This window comes from Papio anubis, chromosome 2, assembly GCF_008728515.1.
Source record: "Papio anubis isolate 15944 chromosome 2, Panubis1.0, whole genome shotgun sequence".
Lineage (NCBI taxonomy): Eukaryota > Metazoa > Chordata > Mammalia > Primates > Cercopithecidae > Papio > Papio anubis.
Genome location: NC_044977.1, coordinates 40446749 through 40471613, shown reverse-complemented (window position 1 = coordinate 40471613; position 24865 = coordinate 40446749). Strand labels below are relative to the sequence as shown.

At 41.3% G+C, this 24865-nt stretch overlaps 1 protein-coding gene across 2 annotated transcripts in view; it reads left to right on the top strand.

Annotated features, from left to right (window-relative positions):
• Positions 1 to 23513, top strand: part of HGD (homogentisate 1,2-dioxygenase) — a 54820-nt gene extending 31307 nt beyond the window's left edge. Inside the window, exons 7-14 of one of the 2 annotated variants that reach the window (XM_003893983.5) lie at positions 3105 to 3139; positions 3960 to 4039; positions 4603 to 4702; positions 6529 to 6653; positions 9281 to 9385; positions 12552 to 12678; positions 17469 to 17650; positions 23152 to 23513. In XM_003893983.5, the coding sequence (XP_003894032.1) occupies positions 3105 to 3139; positions 3960 to 4039; positions 4603 to 4702; positions 6529 to 6653; positions 9281 to 9385; positions 12552 to 12678; positions 17469 to 17650; positions 23152 to 23301 (904 nt within the window). In that variant the 3' untranslated portion in view covers positions 23302 to 23513. The remainder of the gene's footprint in view (positions 1 to 3104; positions 3140 to 3959; positions 4040 to 4602; positions 4703 to 6528; positions 6654 to 9280; positions 9386 to 12551; positions 12679 to 17468; positions 17651 to 23151) is intronic. The other variant, XM_031663036.1, reaches the window with a different exon arrangement.
• The last annotated feature ends 1352 nt before the right edge of the window (positions 23514 to 24865 follow it).

The following is a 24865-nucleotide window of genomic DNA, read 5'->3' as shown; positions in this document are numbered from 1 at the left end:
GCACATACATAGTTATTTTTGTTACTGATTTTTTTCTCAAGGCAATATTGATATATATTTATTGACAATGATGATCAATGAGACAAAAGGCATTTATCTTGACTGATAGCTGTGATATAAACAAGAACATCATATAACAATGTAAACAGAAAAGGGAGGATGGAGCCCTGGAATGCAGGAGTAGATCGAAAGGCATTTTGACTTTGAGTCCAAATATCCTTTTGTTGTTGTTGTTTAATATTTCAAGGATTTTTCAGAGCCAAATATGAGTGACCAATGGACACAGCCATGAGGAGATCCTGAGAACATGTACCCAAGATGATTGGGCTACGGCTTGGTTTTATACATTTTAGGGAGGCATAAGACATCAATCAACACATATAAGGTGTACATCAGATCCAAACTGTGGTGTTTTGTTTCGTTTTGTTTTGTTTTGAGACGGGGTCTTTCTCTGTCACCCAGGCTGGAGTGCAGTGGCACGATCTCTGCTCCCTGCAAGCTCCGCCTCCCGGGTTCACGCCATTCTCCTGCCTTAGCCTCCCGAGTAGCTGGGACTTCAGGCGCCCGCCACCACGCCTGGCTAATTTTTTTGTATTTTTAGTAGAGAGGGGGTTTCACTGTGTTAGCCAGGATGGTCTCTATCTTCTGACCTTGTGATCCGCCTGCCTCGGCCTCCCAAAGTGCTGGGATTACAAGAGTGAGCCACCGCGCCCGGCCCAACCTGTGGTTTTTATCTCAGTAGAAAAGTAATAGCAGATTTAAAGCAGGCAAAAAAGAAAACAGAGAAATAGAGAACTTAGAAACTCTGTAGTTGCAGGTTGACCTTTGGGCTCTGAATGATACAATTTTCCCATCGGTTTAAAATGTGCACAACAGACTGTAATAGGTAACCAGCTGGAGTACTAGAAACCCTGGCATGCCCTTGAACTTTTCCATTTTACACAAACACTTGCAAGTAGAGGCACCTTTCTCCTTGTCTTTCCTCATTCTTAGATTATTTGTGTACCCTGTTTTTTTTTTTTTTTTTTTTGGAACTGAGCTGTGGCCTAGGGGTTTTTGGGTGGTGGATTGGTGTACTGTTTGTAGGCAGGGCTCCACAGTGTTTCACTGCTGAGTCGTCTCCACCCTCTTAGCTGTCTCAGTTTCTCTCTCCAGAGATCTAGCACCTCTGACAGGCCTCAAAATGCCAAGTGGTCAGCTCTTATACGCGTTTCCGGGACAAATCTTTTTAAACTATTTTGCTGGGGGGTTCCCTGTAGGGCCACTGCACATCACAGGGGATGAATCCCCCAGACACTGCAACTCAGCCCCTAGTCACCCAGGGTGCCTTTCAGCTGGGAGGAACAAAATGCCCTTTCTCTTCAGAGCTGAGGAGCTCAGTCTCTCATTTATGTACAAAAATGACAGTCGCGAATGCGCAGGCAAGCCAGTTGTGCTAAATTTTGGGAGAAAAAACAATGGAGAAGACCATTTAGAATGCATCTCCAAACTGGAAACCAAACATGGTACCCAAAAGGGGGTCATTCTTGTTGTCTTTAGAAAAAGACAATGGAGGCTGGGCACAGTGACTCACGCCTGTAATCCCAGCACTTTGAGAGGCCGAGGTGGGCGGATCACGAGGTCAGGAGCTTGAGACCAGCTTGGCCAACATAGTGAAACCCCGTCTCTACTAAAAAATACAAAAAATTAGCCAGGCGTGGTGGCGGGCGCCTGTAATCCCAGCTACTCAGGAGGCTGAGGAAGGAGAATTGCTTGAACCTGGGAGGCGGAGGTTGCAGTGAGCCAAGATCACACCATTGCACTCCAGGCCGGACAGTGTGAGACTCCATCTCAAAAAAGAAGAAGAAGAAGAAAGAAGAAAGAAGAAAGAAGAAAGAAGACAGAAGAAAGAAGAAAGAAGAAGAAAAATGCAATGGAGAAAATCCTTTAGAATGCACCTGTGAACTAGAATTAGGAACCTAAATGACAACTTCCTAGGAGGAAAAAATCAAGAACTGTCAACGAAACAGGGCTCAGGAGGACTTAGTTCCATCAGAGCAGAAGCCCAAAGTTGAAGGCGCTTTCAATGGGTCCCTGCTGGTACCTTAGCTCTGAGTTCAGGCAACCCCTTCAGGGTTCTGAATCTTCTCTGAGGCCCAATTTGTCCAGGTGCCAAATTATTGTCGACAAAATTAGTCAAACTATTAATATGTAAAATATTTGAATTGATGTATTCTGAGCCAAATATGAGTGACCAGTGACCCATGACCCAGCCCTCAGGAGATCCTGAGAACATGTGCCTTTGAATATCCTTAATTTCTAAGATTCCCCAGGGATGTTCTTGAGTCCCAGGTCACACTGTGTGAGTTTCCTTTAGGACCACCTGTTGGTAGCAGGCTACCCGACTTTGGCTTCAGCTAATAGTTCTGTGTAAGCTTAAAATTCCTAAGTAGAGGAGCTTATATACTGGCTTTGCAAAACAAAGTATGCAAATGGCATTCCTGCCTTATTATACACTACCTCTGGAACTGGACCATTTGTGTCCAAAGCCCAATGGCGATTTGTGAGCCATGAATCAGGGACAAGATCACAGCCCTATGACAAGGCTCTGGAGGCCTCTCTTTGGGTCAAATTTCGTATCAGCCCACCTCCACTCTCTCCACTTGAGCCACACTGGGCTTCATTCACTTCTTTCAACCTGCCACGTGCCCTCCTCCTTCTAAGCATTTGCACTTGCTGTTCCTTCTGCCTGGAACATTCTTTCCTTTCTCCAAACCCTCACCTAGATAACACCTTCAGACCTCAGGTCAAATGTGTCCCTTCTTTGAAGAAGCCTTTGCTGATTCTTCAAACTAACCAAGTCCCTATTCTTTCATTCCCTTGAACTTGATTTTCACAGGGTCATTACTGTCTGCAGTGATATTATTCTGTAATTATTTGATTGCTCTCTGACTCCCCACTAGACTCTAAGTTCCACAGGGGCAGAGCCTGGGTCATTTTGCTCCCCATTTTATACCCAGCTCTTAGCTTGGTACATAGGCACTAAACAATGATTTGTGTTATGAAGTAATTTGTCTAGATAATGTTAGAAATGAAAGTCACAAGAATTACTCTATATATTTCAGATGCTTTTACAATTCAGATGGGGACTTCTTGATTGGTGAGTTCTGAAGACTTCAGACCTCCTCACTGTTAACTGACCCCTAACTACAAGCTGCTTTCTAATTTTATGCACATTATTTTCCTTCATTCTCCAATCTCTTATTTCATTTAGTGCAATCCAGAGACTGAGGTCTAGAGGCCACAGGTGGTCTGGAAAAGATTTCTAGTGTACCTCAAAGCTCCTATTCTATTTCCTTGTCTGTCTTTGCCCTTCCCTTCTGGACCTTTCTGATGTGGGAGACCTGGGCAGCTGAAAAGAAATGAAGACTAATACTAATAGGATTAACTTATTAAGGTAACTGTATTTGCCTTCAAAATCACTCAGTAAAAGCCCATTTATCATTAGTAACTACAATTTAAATTCAAATTTTCATGAGACCATCTAAAATGTAAAGTCTATCAGATATTGTTCTGGTCTGCCTATTATATTTGAGGGTTTTTTTAGTATCAATATTTTGGAATCAACATTTTGGTGTATATGTTACACAAGCAAATGTTAGCCTTTCACTGGAACTATCAGAAATGGGTGATTTTCCATCCTATTTCTGCTACCCCTTTTTGGCCATGTCACAAAATTGTGCATATACAAGTTTCTTGCCTGGTGACCAAAAAAGCAGAGTCATTGTTTTATTCACATTCTTCTAGATAGGAAAATAACTAATCTAAGTTGTCAGAATTTATCTTTTTCCCCAAGAGACTCAAGAAAGCTCTTTTCATTTGGAATGAAAAAGCAAATGCAGCCTTAAGCCTTTCCTGTTCATGAAATGGTTATCACACCAAAAGAATTGCTCACCACTGCCCTGTCTTTTTTTGTTCAGTTCCGCAGAAAGGGAACCTTCTCATTTACACTGAGTTTGGCAAGATGCTTGTACAGCCCAATGAGATCTGCGTCATTCAGGTTGGTGATGTGTCCCCTTCTCTTCCCTGCCTCTCACTAATTTGGGAGCAGTCAGATGTTTCAGCTGCTGCTATTTCCAACTCTAAAATTTCTCTGTCATGTCTGGGCAATGAGAAGGGAATTTGAGTTATGCAGAAGGTTCCATGTGCTGAAGAGTAAGCAAGCTTGGGTGCCTGCTTTGTTTTAATATAGCACATAATTCTAAAACAAAGACCACTTGTCACTGCACTTTCCTAAATATTTACCTACACTCTGGATAAGGCCCTGTTCCCACTAATGGCAGTAGAGGCAGTGAAGGTGGACATTTTTTTTTAAATGTGGCTAAATCAGGCTTCCGTTATCTCTGGACCCAATGAGAGGGTAGACTAGAATTGGCTTGGGTCAATATGTGATTAGGATTTAAGTTTTTCTTTTTAACTCATGTTTGCTCTGGTAACCTCCCAAGCAGCTCAACAAACCAGAGCTTTACTTTTGCATGTGGGACATGCTACGGCTCTGGGCAGCTTCTTTATAACTACAGCTGTGATTTCAGAAGGCACACCAGTGTCTGCTTTCCATTCCAGAGAGGAATGCGGTTCAGCATAGATGTCTTTGAGGAGACCAGGGGCTACCTCTTGGAGGTCTACGGTGTCCACTTTGAGTTACCTGACCTTGGACCAATTGGTAAATCTTCATTGCAAGCCTCTACGCCTCGCTTGAGATGTAGAACACAGATAATTGCATGAAAGTTAAACATCCTTCTCCCTTCGCTGTCTCACTCAAACTTCCACTTTTCTCTCTAGACAAATTCTTCTCTAGACCAAGGGTCTGCCAGAAAATATATGCAGAACAGAAAGCAACCCAAACCAATCTATTATAAATCTCTCTAGAATAGTATATAGGCATTGGAGATAAAGGCAGCATGTAATAGATTTCTGGTTGCATAGTGTGTACAGGAATGAATATAGAAGTTTGGGTTACTGTGGGCTAGGGTCGCCAGAAACAGCTCCACAGAAGAGATGAGAATTTGACTAATTCTTTATGAAAAGTTGAGGAGAGTAAAAAGGAAAGGGAACAGCTTTGCAAAAGCATACAAGTGAGAATGAGCTTTGTGATTAAGAGGAAGATTTGTTAAGTCAGTGAGATTTATAATGGATTGGTTTGGGTTGCTTTTTGTTTTGTATATTGTAAGACTATAAAGTAGGAAGGCCATAAAAACTCCCTGGGCTGTATTCCTATGGAAAGGAGGGATGGACTGGGTGACACATAGTCTACGAACCTCTGTGTACACCCCACCAAATCCACACACTTAGCAGTCAAAAAAGTACATAACTCAGTGCTATGAAGGATCTAGAAACCACACTCCAGGAGGCAGATCAAAACATTCAAAAGTGAACCAAGGTCCCCCCAGCCCCCATTCTTCTGGCAAGCTGGAGGAAGTGAAAATGTTAGGAGGGGTTGTTCTCAAACTGTCTCTTGGAGTGAAAGGAGTGACTGGGAAAATTGGCCCTTGGTTTCCTCTTTGGTCACATCTCCCAGTTCTTCCCTTCCTTGTCAACAGCTTTTTAGAGCAAACAGGGACAGGCCAGTGTGTGCCTTCTGGTCAACTCCCCTGAGGAATCCAAATATGCAGAGGAAGGTGGGAGGCAGCAAGAGGCAGCTGGAGCCGTGGTGGGCCGTCTGTCATCCTGTTCACCGCCCACTCTTCCCACTCTGCTCTGGCTTCCTGCTGCTCTATAGTCAGCATAGCCTCCAGGTTCCATGGAACATGTACCCTCTGGAAAATATCTATAATTTGCTAACCAGCCGGGGGCTTATTTTTTTTTAACCCCAGGAGCTGGAAATGGTAAAACACTCCTCAGCTCGCTCCTCTCAGAGTTGCATTGTTTTTGCATGTACGTTTTTCATGTTTGCTCTTTTGATTTATTTTCTTTCTCTGGAGGAAACACTCACTCCTAACCAAAGGTAACCAGGCAGGTCCTAAATACTTCTTCCTGAGTGGCAGACGGGGTCTTTCAGGCTGGAGAGCAGTTTTCAGACTTGGAATCTGAATTCTGTCTAAGGAGCAGAGGCATGCCTCAGGCAACAGCGTGTAACCCTTCCTATCTGAGATCAAGGACTGTCATGAGTTCTAGAGTATTCAGGCGTTCCTTTAAAAGAAAAAGTTCTAGAGTTCTATCAGATATTCCCTTTTCCTCTTTTCAGGTCTCTTTCTCTTTTCCCTTCCCCTCACCTGTAGTGATAAGATAATGCATATAAGGTGGTTTTGTTAACCATAGTCACTCCGCAACCTTAGAAGGTAATGCTGGTTTTTGTGAATTTTTTTCTGACCAGATTCCTTGGGTCTTCCTAAAAGGTACCAGACTGGAAATCCAGTGAATCTTTAAGCAATGAAAGCAATTTGTGGAGTGGCTCTTGATATGAAAGAAAGCCTTTCTCTTCATGCAACCATGGGCGTCTTTCCTATGTTTTGGAAGTTTCTAAAAGACTTTTGGGTTACTGTGTTCTAGGGGCCAATGGCTTGGCCAATCCTCGTGATTTCTTGATACCCATTGCCTGGTATGAGGATCGCCAAGTACCAGGTGGTTACACTGTCATTAATAAATACCAGGGCAAGCTGTTTGCTGCCAAACAGGTAAAGTAAGAGGGTTGGCAGGCAGGGGAGGAAATGAAGGGTGATTGAGCACTTACTGATTGCCAAGGCGAGTGTTAGAAACTTTACATATATCCTTTCATTGTTATCATACCACTATGGCACTACAGATAAAGCAAATAGTTCTAGTAGTCAATGATACCTTCATAGTCATGAAAAAGGCCAGTAATGATAAATAATTTACCAACTTCACAGTAGGTGGCAGAACCAGCATTTGAACCCATATCTATCTGACTCCAAAGGCTGTGCCCTTTCTACTCACCAAGCAATGAAAATCTTAGCAATATGTGGGTCTCTGTAAATGATATGGAAAGCATAATATATGGGCAGCATAATATGTTCTGAAAAGGAAATGAGTTAACAGATCAACCAAGATTTATACTCTCCAATACCACCCTATTTCAAATACAAGCAATTCTACAAAACAAGTAGAATTCAGTTAATCAGCTTGGCTTGGTTTGTACCACCAGGCTGGCAAATTCAGGACACAAGCAAAGGCACAGATCTTAATAAATAATAATAACAACAATGTAATATGCACTCTATAATATATTATGAAATATACTGAATATATATTAGAATAAAATAATCATATAATAAGAAGAACCCAAAGATCTCTTCTGTTTAGCATTATTTGTTTGCTTCATTTTGTCTATTTGACTTATTCCTTATGTTTTCCAAGGTATGTTATTCTTCTCAGGCAACATCTAGAGATAATGCCAACCAGCTGAGGCCAACCAGTTTGGCATTTAAAACTAACCCTTGAAGCAGACACATTGTTATTTTCATATTCTCTGGGTCAGGGTCTCTCAAAATTCCAGGGCTATTTGCATCAGAAACCCTCAAGGAGGCTTGTTTAAAATACAGATCCTAGGCCAGGCGTGGTGGCTCACCCCTGTAATCCCAGCACTTTGGGAGGCCAAAGCAGATGGATCATCTGAGGTCGGGAGTTCAACACCAGCCTGGCCAACATGGCAAAACCCCGTCTCTACTAAAAATACAGAAATTAGCCAGACGTGGTGGTGCACACCTGTAATCCCAGCTACTTGGGAGGCCGAGGCAGGAGAATCGCTTGAACCCAGGAGGCAGAGGTTACAGTGAGCCAAGATCATGCCATTGCACTCCAGCCTGGGCAACAGAGCAAGACTCCCTCTCAAAAAAAAAAAAAATGCAGATCCTCAGATATTACTCTAGCCTTGCAAAAAATGATAAGCTCTGGAGATGGGACATGGAAACCTACATTCATTTTAAGCATGTTCCCCAGATCATTGTTTACATACAATTGTTAAAGAACCACAATTCTAGAACCAGCCAGTATCTCCTCCAGAAAGATTTGCACTTTCCAGGTAGACCCTGTGCTGGTTATTCTCTATGTGAGTCCCCACTGATCCATTCTCCCTCTTTGCCATGATCTGTGTCCTGGAAGGTTAACTGTATCACCCGGGCTCTCTAGCCAGCTGGCTTCTGTTGGGTTCAACCCACAGGAAACTGCAAGGCAGGAGGAAAGACAAATTGGGAGATTTCTTCCCCTGCTTCCTCCCTGTTTAGGACTGTGTTTCTGGCAGTAGCTGCATCCCCCATATGACCTCAGTTCCTGTTGGACAGCCCTAGTGGTATGCTGGAGCTGATTCATAGTGACTTGCAAAAGCTGATATGCACATTTCTGTCCAACTCTGTATTCAGTGATGTCATATTGGTAGCTAGAAAATCATCATGGTGAGACTATATCCACCTTAGAAATCAGTAAACACTATATGTCAATGCTTTATATATTTTTTCAGAGTGCTAGTTGTTAAATATTTACCAGCACACCACTGGGTAGCACCCTTCTTTATAGTCCTAGCATTTGCTGAACTACTATAACAATATTTCCCTCCTTATTCCACATGCCCAGGAATGGCAGTGTCTTCCCACTATTGCTAGGCTCAGATACCTCAACACTTCTAGTCATTCCAGTTAACCCTAACCATGCCTCTATGAGTAGTGCCTTCATTAAAATCTTTAGAGCTTTCAGACCCATAGATACAGAAGGGACAACCTTCCTATAGCAGAACACTGATCCTCTTCTACCCCAGGACAGGACCAAGAAATATTATGTTAGGATTGCTCTGAAATCTCAAGTCCTTGGAGTGGGAACTTTTAGAGGCCTTCTCCCCTCTCCTGGACTCACCAACCCAGGCACTGTGTCTATTGCAAGTTCCTCTAGGCTGAAATTACCTGGAGAACTATCACAGCAGGTACTCTCTGCTCCAGGAAACAGAAGGTAGCCCAGATTGTTTGAGAATTGCTGACATCCACAGATCCTCACAGTTAGGTTAAAAATTGTTGAAAAGGCACTACTTAGAGAATGTGCTGTGCTTCTGCTGCATTTGTGATCAGAAGGCAGCTGCAGCTTATGAACCAGAAAAATAGGGTTAGTGGCTAAGTAGAGGGTGTGTGGAGCAACCACAAAATGATTCAGGGTTGTACTTCTCCCAAAGGATAGTAAAATTAAATCAAGAACAAAACCAAATCAAAAGAAGAGAGAGGTATGCCCAGTACATATTGTGGGATCACAGTTACAAAAGCATTTGATGGTAAAATCATCCTTTCCTGCTTTTTGTGATTAGGATGTCTCCCCATTCAATGTTGTGGCCTGGCACGGGAATTATACACCCTACAAGTACAACCTGAAGAATTTCATGGTTATCAACTCAGTGGCCTTTGACCATGCAGTAAGTCTGAACCCTGTAGGGGCATTGGGGTGAGGCAACCCTTTGGTGGGAGGGGTCCACAGTAGACTCCTGACATTTCCAGAGTCATCGTTGGAAGCCCTAGATATAGTCATTTATCTTATGGTGAAGGAGTAAATAACATAGCTAGTAGGGGAGCCAAGCCAGATACTCAACATTCCCTGTGAACACAGCTTTGTTCTCTACAGAGCATTCGTGATAGTCTGACTTGTGTTTGCCAAACTAAGTGGATAAACAATTTCTTTGTGGAAAATTTATCCCCCAAAACAACCAAGTGGTAATGTCAGTGGTAGAATGAGGAGAAAGGAACTTTGTGAATTTGAAGAAGTCTCTGACCTCACAACTCTCAAGAGTCTCCTCTATGATCTCTGACTTCTCACCCCAGTGCCTTCACTCCTGGCTGTATTTGGCAGTGACAGAACGAACAGCCCACTTCTAAAGTTACTCATAACGTTCAGTGCTTGAGTTTAAAAAAGAAATTCTAGAGCATGAACTTGGTCATATTTTTCACTCAGTTAGGGGGCCACAAATAAGTGTCTGGTCTACAGTGCAGGCTCCCAAGACCCTACATTCTTAATAAAGTGATGGTTCTGAGATCGGGGGGTGGGGGGCAGTTCATTCTGCAGCCCACTTCATAAGAGATGAACTTAACCCACAGGCTGGAAGGATGATTAGAGCAGAAGTCAGAGACTCAGAGGCAAAAGGATCATCCTGAGCTAGTTCAGTTTATCTCTGGGGGGACAAAACCACCTCTCCGAACAGCAGCAACTCTTAATAAAAGCAAAGGGGAAAAGAAAAGTGAAATATCAGACCCCAAACAAGCAGCATGAGAAAGGATCCCGAGACACTGATAAAGCTTGATTTGCTGCTTCACTACCTTTGCTGCTTCACCACCTTTGCTGCTTCACTACCTTTGCTACTTCACCACCTTTGCTGCTTCACTACCTTTGCTTGAATAGTTTAGACCATTTCCCACGACAGATGCAGAAATGTCAGCTCTCACAGCAGTAAGGGTTGGGTTTATTTTTATTTGAATTTACACAGGTGCAATCTTCTCTGTATTGCTGCTATAATTATTTTTCCAAAATTCAGTTCTGATCATGCTACCACTGTACTCATTAGAAAGCCTTTGCAAGTTTCCCATGGCTTAGGATTAAGTCTGAGCTCTGAAGCGTGGTGTTTGATGCTCTTCACCATCTGTCCCTGGACTCATTTTCCAGTATCACCTCTTGCCCCTCTCCCTTCTGTCAATGCACTGGGGTTTTAGCCTTATCTCCTCTTAACAAAATCTCTGTGCACTTTCATGTGTTTTCTGTGATTAAAATGTCATTTCCCTTCCTTCCCACTTCCTTAGTCCTTCCTCCCTCCCTCCCTTTTTCCCCCATCCCCCCCACCTTCCTTCCTTCCTTTCTTTTTTTTTTTTTTTTACTTTTATTTTAGATTCAAGGGTACATGTGTAGGTTTCTCCGCTCTCTCTCTCTCTTTTAAACTTTTATTTTAGGTTCAAGGGTACATGTGCTCCTTCCTTCTTTCCCTCCTTCCTTCCCTTCTCTCTCTCTCTCTTTCTCTCTCTCTCTCTTTCTCTCTCTCTCTTTTTCTTTCTTTCTGTTCATTCTTGAATACTTACCTCAAATGTCACCTCCTCTTTGAAGCCCTCTTTGACCCTTTCAGGTAGAATTAGCTGCCCAACCGCCACCCCCCAGTTAATGCTAAAGAAGCAGGGAATCTATCCCCATGATCTTTGAATCTCCAGACTCTTGCATGGCATCTGAAAGGGAACATGATTGTTGATTTCAATTAAATTGAATCTCAATCTTTTCACTAAAGAATTCTGAAGATTTTTCAAAAGTATAATCTCGTCCCTCAACCTATTCCATCTTACGCTACCACGATGAAGACTAGTGATGTAAATGATGTGTTTTAGACCTGAAAGTCAAACAAAGGTAGGAAAGCAATGAACCACTTCTCAGACTTTTCTGCCAATGGATACAATCTGGAATCTCTGTGTTCTCCCAAAGAGGAGCACACCTACACCAAAACTTGGATTTTGCTTTATTTCTATTTCCACTTCACTCTTAGCATCCCTTCTGCTGCACATCTCAGCTCTAGTCAACTTGACCTGAGATTGAGAAGCAGACACTATTGGTTCTGAGACCCATGGGGTAATAGGTTGCATGTAATGTGGGCTCAGCAGGGTGAAAAAGTAGTTCAGAATCCTTTCAGCTGGTGTTAATTCATTTTGCCTCAAGCACAGCAAGAGGAAAAAGTCATATGAGTGATTACTGCACCTTGATGACAAGCCCAGACTTCTGTTGTTTGATCAGAAATTAGGCGGTCCCTTTGCAGCAACATGGATGCAGCTGGAAGCCATAATCCTAAGCAAATTAATGCATGAATAGAAGACCAAATACTGCATGTTCTCACTTATAAGTCAGAGCTAAACATTGAGCACCCATGGACATAAACATGAGAAAAATAGACACTGGAGACTACTAAAAGGGGGAGGGTGGAAAAACTACCTATTGGATATTATGCCCACTACCTGGGTGATGGGATCCTGTATTAGTCCATTTTCATACTGCTATGAAGAAATACCTGAGACTGGGTACTTTATTAAAAAAAAAAGGGGGGTTTAATGTATCCACAATTCCACATGGCTGGGGGGACCTCATAATCATGGCAGAAGGCGAAGGAGGAGCAAAGCCGTGTCTTGTGTGGCAGCAATCAAGACAGCATGTGTAGGGGAACTGCCCTTTATAAAACCATCGGATCTTGTGAAACTTATTCACTATCACGAGAACAGCACAGGAAAACCCACCCCCACGATTCAATTACTTCCCATTGGGTCCTTCTCACAACATGTGGGGATTATGGAAACTACAATTCAGGATGAGATTTGGGTGGGGTCACAGCCAAACCATATCAGATCCCTACCCCAAACCTCAGCATCACACAATATACCTGTGTAACAAACCTGCACATGTACTCCTGTATCTAAAATAAAAGTTGAAATTAAAAGTTGAATAAAAATAAATAAAAAGAAATTAGCATGTCACTTGCAAACACCTTCATGTATGCATGCAATATGTGTCATTGTCCAGTCACCTCCCTTGCATCGTGCGTTCAGTCTCTCCTTGTGTGTTCACAGGACCCATCCATTTTCACAGTGTTGACTGCCAAGTCTGTCCGCCCTGGAGTGGCCATCGCTGATTTTGTCATCTTCCCACCTCGATGGGGGGTTGCTGATAAGACCTTCAGGCCTCCTTATTACCATAGTAAGTCTCTATTTTACCAAGCCACATTTGCAAGCCAAAGAGACAACAAAGCAGTGAGCACTACCCATTGGGAATAATGCCTGGGTTGTTTCTGGACACCTACCCTGGCTTGAATTCAGGATCCTGCCTCACAAGGCCTAGTGCTGATCCCCAAGCTTTAATCTCTTTAAGGGATGGTAATTGTGTTAGTCCATTCTTCATTGCTATAAAGAATACCTGAGGCTACTTAATTTATAATGAAAAGAGGTTCATTTGGCTCATGGTTATGCAGGCTGTACAAGCTGCATGGTGCTAGCATCTGCTTCTAATGAGGCCTCAGGAAACACAATCATAGTGGCAGGCAAGGGGGGAGCTGGTGTATCACATGAGGAGAGCAAGCAAGAGAGAAAAGAGGAAGTCCCAGCCTCTTTTGAGCAGCCAAACCTCATGTAGACTCATAGAGTGAGAACTTACTCATAACCGTCATGATGGCATCAAGTCATTTATGAGGTATCTGCCTCCATTACCCAAACACCTCCCACCAGGCCCCAGCTCCAACACTGGAGATCACATTTCAACATGAGAGTTGGAGGGAACGTACATCCAAATTATATCAATAGTGATGCATTGACTCTGAGCCTGGTTCCCGGTTTCTCTGTCCCTGTAAGAGGCAGAAAGGCTGGTAAAGTTTAGAAGCCTTGTTAGAAAGGCTTCTAAAGAAGTTTCCTCACATTTTAGATGTTTCGTTTTGGGGAATGCTGGGGAAATTGTTAGTTAGTCTGTTGTTTTGGGAAAGTTCATCACCTAAGTCTAGTTCAGAGAACCAGAGAAAGAAAAAGAGAGAGAGAGAAAAACAGAAATGTGCATTCTCCAATTATTTTGGCAGGGCAAAGCAGACTGCAGCCTACATTAGGGAATAGACTCTATTCTGGAAAGAGTTTCTACAGAATATTTGTTGCCTAGTACAAGACCTAACAAATCTACTATTTTTATTTTATTAATATTATTATTCTTAGCACCTAATAGTTATTGGCCAATTTCTATGGCCCTGTTACAAGTTTTTTAAAAAACTAACTCATGAAGTGTTTATAATAATTGTAAGAGACAAGTAGTATTATTGTCCCCCTACCCGCCCCTTTTTTCAGAAAATTAAACTGACACAAGAGGGATTAAGTAACTCTCTCAAGGACTCACAGCAAGTTAAGTGTAGAGTCAGGATTTAATTGCAGGCTGTCTGACTCCAGAGCAAACACTCATGACCACTAACTGGTATGGCTAGCATAGTGCCTGATATATAGCATGCTTCTAATAAATATTTATTTAATAAGTGAATGTGTCAACAAGAATAAATAAAGTGTTTCATGGCTGTACTTAATGAGGTTGACATTTTTAATTGTGCAATAGCTAGCTGAAAATCCAAAGGTCAGTGTGCAATTCTACTTCCTGGAGTGTGCATTTTTTTGTACATAGAGTTCTGGGAAGACTCTAAGAGGCATTCCACCTGGAACATTCTAGAAAACAAATTCCTTTCTTTAGTAAACTCCAGGGCCTTCTGTTTATATTAGGTCCCTCTTTATATATACCAGTTCCCAGGTGTCAGGGCTCAACAGAAAACAACAGTGCACTGAATGGCCAATTTAGCTATTTTATAGCATCAGGAATGAAGGCCCTCAGGACGGACGAAGGCCACTCCATGGTCAAATGCCAGCATCCCCTTTTCAGATAACACCATCATGGTAGAGAAAAGAAAACAATCGGTTACCACTGCAAAGACACCAGCTATTTTGTGAATAGCATCATAAGTCCCTTCTAAAAAATGTCAAGCCTACTAAGGACTCTTAACTTTTCTCCTCCTGGAAGTTAGTGACCTACAGGCCTGTTGTCAAGGAGAGAAAATTGCCCTGGCTTATAGTCTGTACTTCACATGCTACTCCTTAATAATTCACTGTTTCACTCTTGTTCTTTTATTGAGGTTACTCTGTGTGCCTGTAGTGGTTCTTACATTTACCATGTGTCAGAGTCAGCTGGAAGGTTTATTAAAACACAGATTATTGGGCTCCATCCTCAGAATTTCTGCTTCAGTAGGTCTGGGATAGGACCTAAGAATCTGCATTTTTAACAAGTTCCCAAGTGATGCTGAATCTGCCTTTTTTTTTTTTTTTTTTTTTTTGAGACAGGGTCTCGCTCTGTCACCCAGGCTGGAGTGCAAGTTGTACAATCTCAGCTCACTGCAACCTCCACTCGCCAGGCTCAAGTGATCCTCCCTGCTCAGTCTCCTGAGTAGCTTGGACCACAGGTGTGCACCATCACAGCTGGCTTTTTTTTTTTTTTTTTTTTTTTTGCATTTTTAGCACAGACGGAATCTCGCCATGTTGCCCAGGCTGGTCTCGAACTCCTAAACTCAAGCAATCCACCTGCCTTGACTTCCCAAAGTGCTGGGATTACAGGTGTGAGCCACCGTGGTTGGCCAGAATCTGCATTTTTTTCACTGGCAAGTCAGGGGATTCTGATGAAGGAGGTTTACAGACTGCTTGTTGAGAAATACCGGCCTAGAGCATGTCCCTGGCCCTAGGTGGAGGAATAATAGAGTCATCTGATTTAGACAAGTTTGCTACTGTGCTATAGGGTCTCAACCCACTCCTTAATTTTTATTTGTAGTTCAGACTTCCTGACACAAATAACCTTGAGAGATGCCTCCTGTAGTTTTTTAATGACTCTCAAAGTAAATTTGGCCCCAGGGTAGATCTTATAAAGGTATGGGTACTCTGAGTTAGTTGGAAAAAACTACAGAATCCCAGGTTAGAAAAGAGTTTTCCAGAGATATTAAAAATATTGCCTTGGCAATACTCAAAATCTTTGCTACTTTGATGTGACTTTATTATAAGAGAAAATGGAGAATTATTTCTATAAAAATATTGCCTCCAATCATCTTAATGTGCCTTAGTCAACTAGATTCAGCTTTAATCAGAAAGGCAAGGTCTATCCTCCCACTGTCCTTTGAAATATAGAAAATGATATAGAAATGTCATCACCAAGCTCATTGCTATATAAATTCATATTCAGATCAAAGCTGAATTCCATTTTGCTCTCTTCTTAAAATTAAGCCATGAAGGTGACCCTGAGGACACATACTAGAGCAAGGAGCGTGACACCAAATTTAAGTCATGAGCTGAACTGTTTTTTAAACTTAGACACTTTATGCTTACATTTGCTGCTTTTTCTGTATTTCCACTTCATAGAGAAACAAGTAGAGCTATGGTCTGGGTCTCCCTCTTCAGCAGAAGCTCACAAACTCTCACTCACTTTGTAGGGGCCTGCAGTAGCTTTCTGTTGCTGAGCAGGGTGGGTGTGGTTGCTTAGTAAATTATAAAAGCATTTGGCACTTGGTTATACTGCACATGTAAGCAAGAGGGCAGGCATGCATCCTGTCCAGTGTAATTTTGTAAGGGTTGCCACTGCCACATCTCTCTACTCCGTCCTTGGTTTACACTCTCAGTACTCTCACAGGACAGACTATGAGTAGCTTTAAAGGCTGTGTTGTTGTTGTTGTTGTTAATTATTTCTTTTTTAAGTAGCTTTAAAAGCTATTTCTTATTCATCTCTGTCTCATGGTACCCAGCACAGTATCTGATTATATATGCTGGCTGGCTGGATGGGCAGATGGGTGAAGGGGGAAAAGGACAGATGAATGAATGGATGAGTAGATGTGTGGTTTGAGATGCAAAGACACTTAAATTTGCTCAGGTGTTATATTTCTTTAATTCCTGCTCTATTGTATTGCTACTCTAATAAAGAGCTTTATTTCAATAGAAGCATAAGATTGGAAGAGTGGAAGCATGGTGGTTTTTGTTAAATTTTGTGTAACTCTAGAAAGCAAACTAGGACCAATGAATTTAACTCATATAAAAGCAAATTTCCATTTAATATAAGAGCTTTCTTACACACAGAGCTCTTCAATAATATGATATGCTTTGTAGAGTGGAAAACTTCCATTCACATCCAGGCAGAGCCCAGGAGGTAATCAGTCAGGAAAGATATAGAAATTTCTTCTACATTGAGTAGAAGTAAGGATCCCTTCCAATTTTAAGGTTTAGGACTCTATGAATAGGGTATCAATGAAAATAGAAAAAATAAAAACAAATCCAGAAGACATTTTGAAGAACAGAAAAACAAGAGGATAACAGATTCATCTATAGAAGATAATATTTGTCATAATAAATAGCATTTCTGGTCTGTTTTATACACATACCAAGATTCTTTCACACAGATTATCATCTGATAATGGACTTTAAGTCTGGAGTTCTTTTCATTACATCATCATCCATCAAAACACACACACACCCAATCTAAGCCTTCTAGATTGGGAATTAGAAATATGGTGTTGCTGTGTCCTACAGTGGAGCTGCTTGGGAAAGGGTTATGATCTAGGAGATAAGATAACTTTGATAGAGGGCTTGTAAGCTTACATGATAGAGTACATTCACTCTTTATTATGACTACCATTTTAATTATTATTGTCTTCTCTGGGCCCTGATTTTCTTTAGATCTAGCCTGATTCCTGTCAGATAGTGGAACTCAAGACCTCTGATAATCCACATGGCCATGGAGTAGAGCCATGCCTGCCAAGAATGCCAATATGAATGTTTTGTGATTGTTCTTCTGTCAATCCACATTCTTTATTAATCCTATACAATTTATTAGTTTCTCCTATGTTCTTGGAATTCTGCAGAAATAATGCTTAAGGGATCTTTGTGTTTTACTGGTCTTGCCTTGCTTGGATAATAAAAATAATCCTGCTTCAACCTTCCCAGGGAACTGCATGAGTGAGTTCATGGGACTCATCCGAGGTCACTATGAGGCAAAGCAAGGTGGGTTCCTGCCAGGTGGAGGCAGTCTGCACAGCACAATGACCCCCCATGGACCTGATGCTGACTGCTTTGAGAAGGCCAGCAAGGCCAAACTGGCACCTGAGAGGATTGCCGATGGCACTATGGTAAGTATGTTAACTGCCAGATTCCGGCAGCCTCTGAACTCCCCACCCTTGCTGAGAGAGGTGGCCATTTTTCATTTCTCCAAAGTCACAGAGGAAGAGTCAAAAGGGGGAGAGTTACATGACTGCATAAGTACATTTCCGTGTATATATACACACATCCTTGTGTATATGCTAGACTTCTGTTGTGGTGGTGTAGAAAGATCTTTGGACTTGGAGTCAGACCTGGGTTCTGAGTTCAGGTCCCATCTTTTAGTTCCTGTGTGATCTTGAACAACTCACTTAGCTTCTCTGTGTTTCATTTTCCTCATCTATAAAATGGATATAGTATCCAACCCAGCAGATGGCTATAAGTGAACCTAACAGACTGTCCAACACTATTCAAATGTAAGGGAATATTATTAATACTATGTGAAGCCTCTTCCTGTATCCATACGCAGCCCTAGGAATATGCTATGTCTCAGAGTCTTCTGCTTTTTGAAGTAATCCTCCAGGGCCACAATAGTAGCGGAGGCAGGATGTCACCTTCAGCACGTTTCAAACCAAGGAGGGTCAAAAAGCCCTTGCCTCACTATAGTCAGGGCTTGTGAGAAGCAATTCTCAGCTGTTTTTTTCATTTTTCTTTGCTCTGCTTTGGCATGGATGCAACTGATGGGATTTAAAACCTGTTTTGTATTCCTCCTGTGTCAGGCTGTAAACATTGAGGCTGAACACAATTGCAGTTGGCTGCGGTGCTTGATTTTATTTTGCATTCTTCGAGGTAGAGTTTATGGTCCACGGGGAGTAATTTTATGCTAAATCACATGCAAATTTGCTTTACTTTTTAAAATAAATGCCTTGAATGCTACCTGGTTTAAAATCCATAGCACAGACTTGCCTGCTTCATGCTTGCAAACTACCCTAAGCAGTGAGTATTATCTGTCCCTCTGTCTAGTGCAGTTTGCTTTCAGTCCCAACCCTGGAGCCAGAGTTGGTGGAGCTCCTCTGCAAAAGGAGGGTGTACAGAGTCCCATTTGCTTGCTTTGGCTCTATTTCCCATTTCAAGGGCCTCTGTGGAGTTTCTGTCGAACCCCTACATCTCAATGAGATGCAGTTTGGCAGTCTCAGTTAAGCTGTTACCTCTGAAGGTTCCTGGAGGTGCATTCCTGGAGGCTTTTCCGGAGTTGCCACTCAATAACCTTTGGTGCCCCAATTTGGCTTTGGGTGGTCAATGTTATGAGGGAGCTGTGTTTTACAACAGTGAGGCATAGGACAGGGCTGTTTCTATGAGGAGCAATGCTTTGAATTACTAGTGAGAAAGAGCTCTCCTACTATGATGGGAGACCCTGGGTATCAAGGAGCCAGAATACCTGAGGACAGAGGGTCCAACATCTTACCGAGACCTAACTTTTGGTCGTCCTCACCATTTCCCATTGTATAATTCAGACCCAGGTCTATCTATATACCTTATCCTTATTCTTGTTTGGAGTGATTAACTTGATACAATACCGTCTTCAAAGTCAGCTGGATGGGGCTTTTGTTAATCCAGCCAAATGGAGAGGCTTTTAAGAAGCAGCCAGCAAAAGAGACAATAGGAATAGCCATAATGATCCTTATGTCTGAATAGTGCTTTTCAAATTTTTTATTACTTATTATTTTTATGGATACATAATAAGTATGTATATTTATGGAGTACATGAGATATTATGATACAGGCATATGATATGTAATAATCACATCATTGGATAAATGGGGTATCCATTACCTCAAGCATTTATCCTTTGTGTTACAAACAATCCAACTATACTCTTTCAGTTATTTTAAAATGTGCAATTAAATTTTTATTGACTGTAGTCACCCTGTTATGCTATCAAATGCTAGGTCTTATTCATTTTTATCTTTTACATATTTATTTATTTATTTATTTTTAACTTTTATTTGAGGTTCAGGGGTACATGTGCAGATTTATTATATAGGTAAACTGATGTCACAGGGGTTTATTGTATAGATTATTTCATCACTCGGGTACTAAATGTACCCAATAGTTATTTTTTCTGATTTTCTCCCTCCTCCCACCCTCTATTCTCAAGTAGGCACCAGTGTCTGTTGTTCCCCTCTTTGTGTCTATGAGTTCTCATCATTTAGCTCCCATGTAGAAGTGAGAACATACAATATTTAGTTTTCTGTTCCTCTAAGTTTGCTAAGGATAATGGCCTCCAGCTCCATCGTGTTCCTGAGAAACACATGATCTTGTTCTTTTTTATGGCTGCATAGTATTCCATTACATATATACATACATATAATATATGTATGTATGTGTATATATATACATATAATATGTGTGTGTAAAACCCAAAACTATAAAAACTCTGGAAGACAACCTAGGCAATACCATTCAGGACATAGGCATGTACAAAGATTTCATGACAAAAACATCAAAAGCAATTGGCAACAAAAGCAAAAATTGACATACGGCATCTAAATAAACTTAAGAGCTTTTGCACAGCAAAAGAAACCACCAGCAGAGTAAATAGACAACCTGCAGAATGGGAGAAAATATTTGCAAAGGATGCATCTGACAAATGTCTCTATGTATGTCTCTATCTATCTATATATATATATGCGCCACATTTTCTTTATCCAGGCTGTCCTTGATGGGTATTAAGTTGATTTTATGTCTTTGCTATTGAGAATAGTGCTGCAATGAATATTTGCATGTATGTGTCTTTATGGTAGAATGATTTACATTCCTTTGGGTAAATACCCAGAAATGGGATTGCTGGGTAGAATGGCAGTTCTTTTTTTAGTTCTTTGAGGAATCACCACACTGCCTTCCACAGTGGTTGAACTAATTTACACTCTCACCAACAGTGTATAAGTGTTCCCTTTTCTCTGCAACCTTAGCAGCATCTGTTATTTTTTGGCTTTTTACTAATATCCATTCAGACTGGTGTGAGATGGTATTTCATGTGGTTTTGATTTGCATTTCTCTAATGATAAGTGATATTGAGCTTTTTTTCATTTGCTTGTTTGCTGCATGTATGTCTTCCTTTGAAAAGCATCTGTTCATGTCCTTTGCCCACTTTTTAATGGGGTTGTTTATTTTTTCTTGTAAATTTGTTCAAGTTCCTTATAGATGTTGGATATTAGACATTTGTCAGATGCGTCACTTGCAAACATTTTCTCCCGTTCTGTAGGTTGTCTATTTACTCTGTTGGTAGTTTCTTTTGCTGTGCAAAAGCTCTTAAGTTTAATTAGATCCCATTTGTCAATTTTTGCTTTTGTTGCCAATTGCTTTTGATGTTTTTGTCATGAAATCTTTGCCCATGGCTATGTCCTGAATGGTATTGCCTAGGTCGTCTTCCAGAGTTTTTATAGTTTTGGGGTTTTACATTTAAGTCTTTAATCCATCATGAGTTGATTTTTGTATATGATGTATGGAAGGGGTTCAGTTTAAATCTTCTGCATATGCCTAGCCAGTTGTCCCAGCACTGTTTCTTGAATACAGAGTCCTTTCCCCATTGCTTGTTTTTGTCAGCTTCGTTGAAAATCAGATGGTTATAGGTGTGCGGCCTTATTTCTGGGCTCTCTATTCTGTTCCGTTGGTCTATGTGCCTGTTTCTGTATCATTACCATGCTGTTTTGATTACTGTAGCCTTGTAGTGTACTTTGACATTGGGTAGCATGATGCCTCCTGCTTTGTTCTTTTTGCTTAGGATTGCCTTGGGTATTTGGGCTCTTTCTTCGTTCTATATGAATTTTAAAATAGTCTTTCCTAGTTCTGCAAAGAATGTCTCTGGTATTTTGACATGAACAGCATTGAATCTTTACATTGCTTTGGATAGTATGGTCATCTTAATGATATTGATTTTTCCTATCCATGAGCATGGAAAGTTTTTTCATTTGTTTGTGTCATCTCTGATTTCTTTGAGCAGTGTTTTGTAATTCTCATTGTAGAGAGCTTTCACCTCTCTGGTTAGGGGTATTCCTAGGTATTTTATTCTTTTCGTTGCAGTTGTGAATGGAATTGCATTCCTGATTTAGCTTTCAGCTTGACTGTTGTTGGTGTACAGGAATGCTAGTGATTTTTGTATATTAATTTTGTATCATGAACTTTGCTGAAAGTTGTTTATCTGTTGAAGTAGCTTTTGGGCCAAGACTATGGTGTTTTCTAGATATAGAATCAGGTCATCTGCAAACAGGGATAGGTTGACTTCTTCTCTTCTTATTTGGATGCACTTTATTTCTTTCTCTTGCCTGATTGCTCTTTGCCAGGACTTCTAAGACTATGTTGAATAGGAGTGGTAAGAGAGAGCATCCTTGTCTTATGCTGGTTTGCAAAGGGAATGCTTCCAGCTTTTCCCCATTCAGTATGATGTTGGCTGCGGGTTTGTCATGGGTGGCTCTTATTATTCTGAGATGTGTTCCTTCAATGCCTAGTTTATTGAGAGTTTTTAACATGAAGATATACTGAATTTTATTGAAAGCCTTTTCTGCATCTTGAATAGTGCTGTATAACTTGCATAGCACTTCCATATGATCTCATCCAGTCTTTCCATCAAGTCTGTCACAGAAATTCAGGCAGGGATACTCATATCCATTGTTTTAGGCAAAAAAAGAAGTTAATGTATATTAGAGCCCAAACATTAATGTGGGTGCTTTGGGTTGTGGCACAAGATAATTCTATTATTTTCTTTTTGCCTATCTATATTTTACAAATTTCCAAATGTGAGCATATAAAAATTGTAGGGTTTGGTTTTGGGGTTTTGTTTTGTTTTGTTTTTAAAGCCATGTTGGGTAAGAAAAATCAGCAATTGATGAAGCTGTAATGTCTAAGATGCACAGAGTATTTGCATATTCTTTCTGTTGTGGACAAAAACCTCCTGACAGTGAAACATCCACCTTTCAGACACTTCTGAGATATGACTTTTAAAAGTGCTACAGCCATTCCTGCCTTTTCCTTCACCTCCCTCTCCCCCTGCACTCCCTCTTTTTTCTTTTTCCCAGCCCATCTTTTGGTCAGGGTCCTGAAAAGACAGGCTCAAATCCCAACTCTGCCATGACTTGTCGCCTTAAGCAAGTTGTTTCCCAGCTCTCAGCCTTAATTCCTCCTCTGTAAAGTGGGAAGTATGCCTTTTCTCACAAGGACATAGCCACAGTCAGTGAAGTCCCTGAGAAGGTGGATATTCCCAGGATTCTCCCACGTCTGCCCTTGGATCTAGCAGACTTAGTTCCCTAATACCATGAAGACAATGTGAAGCTTAAGGGCTAAATTTTATTTTACAGAATGAAACTTGAGGCCCTGAGAAGTTAAGGGTCTTGTACCAGGTCTCATCAGCTTACAAATGGTAGGACCAGAGCCACAACTCAGGGCTTGAGCCTGCTCTCCTCACCATGCTAGCACACAAATCTTTGATTTGTTATTGGAAGATTTTACCTACTCATACCTTCAGTAGATATCTAATCAAACGTGTTTATTATCTATCTCACCTCTTTTTTCTCATCCCCATCCTCACTTCCTCCAGGCATTTATGTTTGAATCATCTCTAAGTCTAGCGGTCACCAAGTGGGGACTCAAGGCCTCCAAGTGTTTGGATGAGAACTACTACAAGTGCTGGGAGCCACTCAAGAGCCACTTCACTCCCAATTCCAGGAACCCAGCAGAACCTAATTGAGACTGGAACATTGCTACCATAATTAAGAGTAGATTTGTGAAGGTTTCTTCAGAATCTTATGCTTTCTGGTAGTATTGGGAGCGGGGGTTGGTTAAAATGAAAACTCACTTTTCATAGTCAAGTAACTCAGAACTTTTGCGGAAACGCATTTGCAAAGTTCTATGGCTGTCACCTTAATTACTCAATAAACTTGCTGGTGTTCTGTGGAAGTAGTGATTGGTCATAATCAGGTCTTGATGAAACAAACCTAGCAGGTCAGGTAAGTCTTGCTAAGATTGAACCAAGGCCCAGGGTCCTTTCCTGTGTGGCTGACCTGAAGGCCTTCATTCTAGGAGCACAAGACCAGGCATGTGCTAGATATCACAAGACCAGGCCATAAAGCCAAGCATTAAGACCATGAGATGAGACTGGAGGTATGGCAAAGCTCTTAGGAGCCAATCCAGACATGGGGAAATGTAGGGGATCATGAGCGCTCCAAACATCCAGCTTTCAATGGATAAGGAACCAGGCCAATAGGTTGTGTAATCTTGGTAGTCACGTAGCAGCCAATATGATGATACTGGAGAAGAACACCAACCACCAGGAAGTGAGAACCACTCATTTTCTTAGGGTGATCAACTGTCCCAGTTTGTACAGGACTACATCAATTTTTTTCGCTGAAAGACCCGCATCCCAGGAAACCCCTCAGTCCTGGTCAAACCAGGAGAGTTAGTTATCCTACTCTTTACTCATTTATCAGTCCATTCAGTAACCACACGTTGAGTCCTTACTACCAGCTACAGATGAAGATGCTGGGGATGGAGGGTTGAATAAAAAGAAGCAGGCTCTCCCCTTAAGGAGCTCACAGTCTGGAGAGAAAAGGGCCAAAGAAAATCAAGGTCTGAGTACAAGGCCATGACAAAAATTTCCACTGTGTGAAAAGCTGTACCTACCAGTTCCCTTCCTATGGTCAGCATCCCTCCCAGAGTACTGTGCTGCCCAAGACTTTGGATGAGAGTTGATTAGAGTCTCCTGGTGTGAAAAGACAGGCAAATATGAACAGAAATATGATGGAAAATGATGTTTTTCACTACTTCAGTTCTGTACTTTTAGCACATTTCCCCAGCTTTGTTGCCATAGTAGCAATTTTGATATGCTGCTACCAAATTTTCATTCAGTAAGATGTAGTGAGAGTCAGCTATGTGTCAGGGCCTAAGGATTAGGATTGCCAGATGAAATATAAGAGGCCCAGTTAAATTTAGATTTCAGACAAACCACAAATAGTTTTTAGTGTAAGTATGTCCTGCACAATACTTGGACACTCTTATGCTAAAAAATTATTAATGGATTACCTGAAATTCTAATTTAAGTGGGTATCCTGTATTTTTATTTGCTAAATTTGGCAATCCTACTAGGGATAAGTGGTCAAGGAGATAGGCATGGTCCTGCCCTTACCAAGGTTACATTATAGAGAGGGAGATGACATGACTTCCCCCTGGAGAGAAAGCAAATAAAATAAATAAATAAATAAATAAATAAATACATACATACATACATACATAGAAGGAGTTCGAATGCAGTGGCT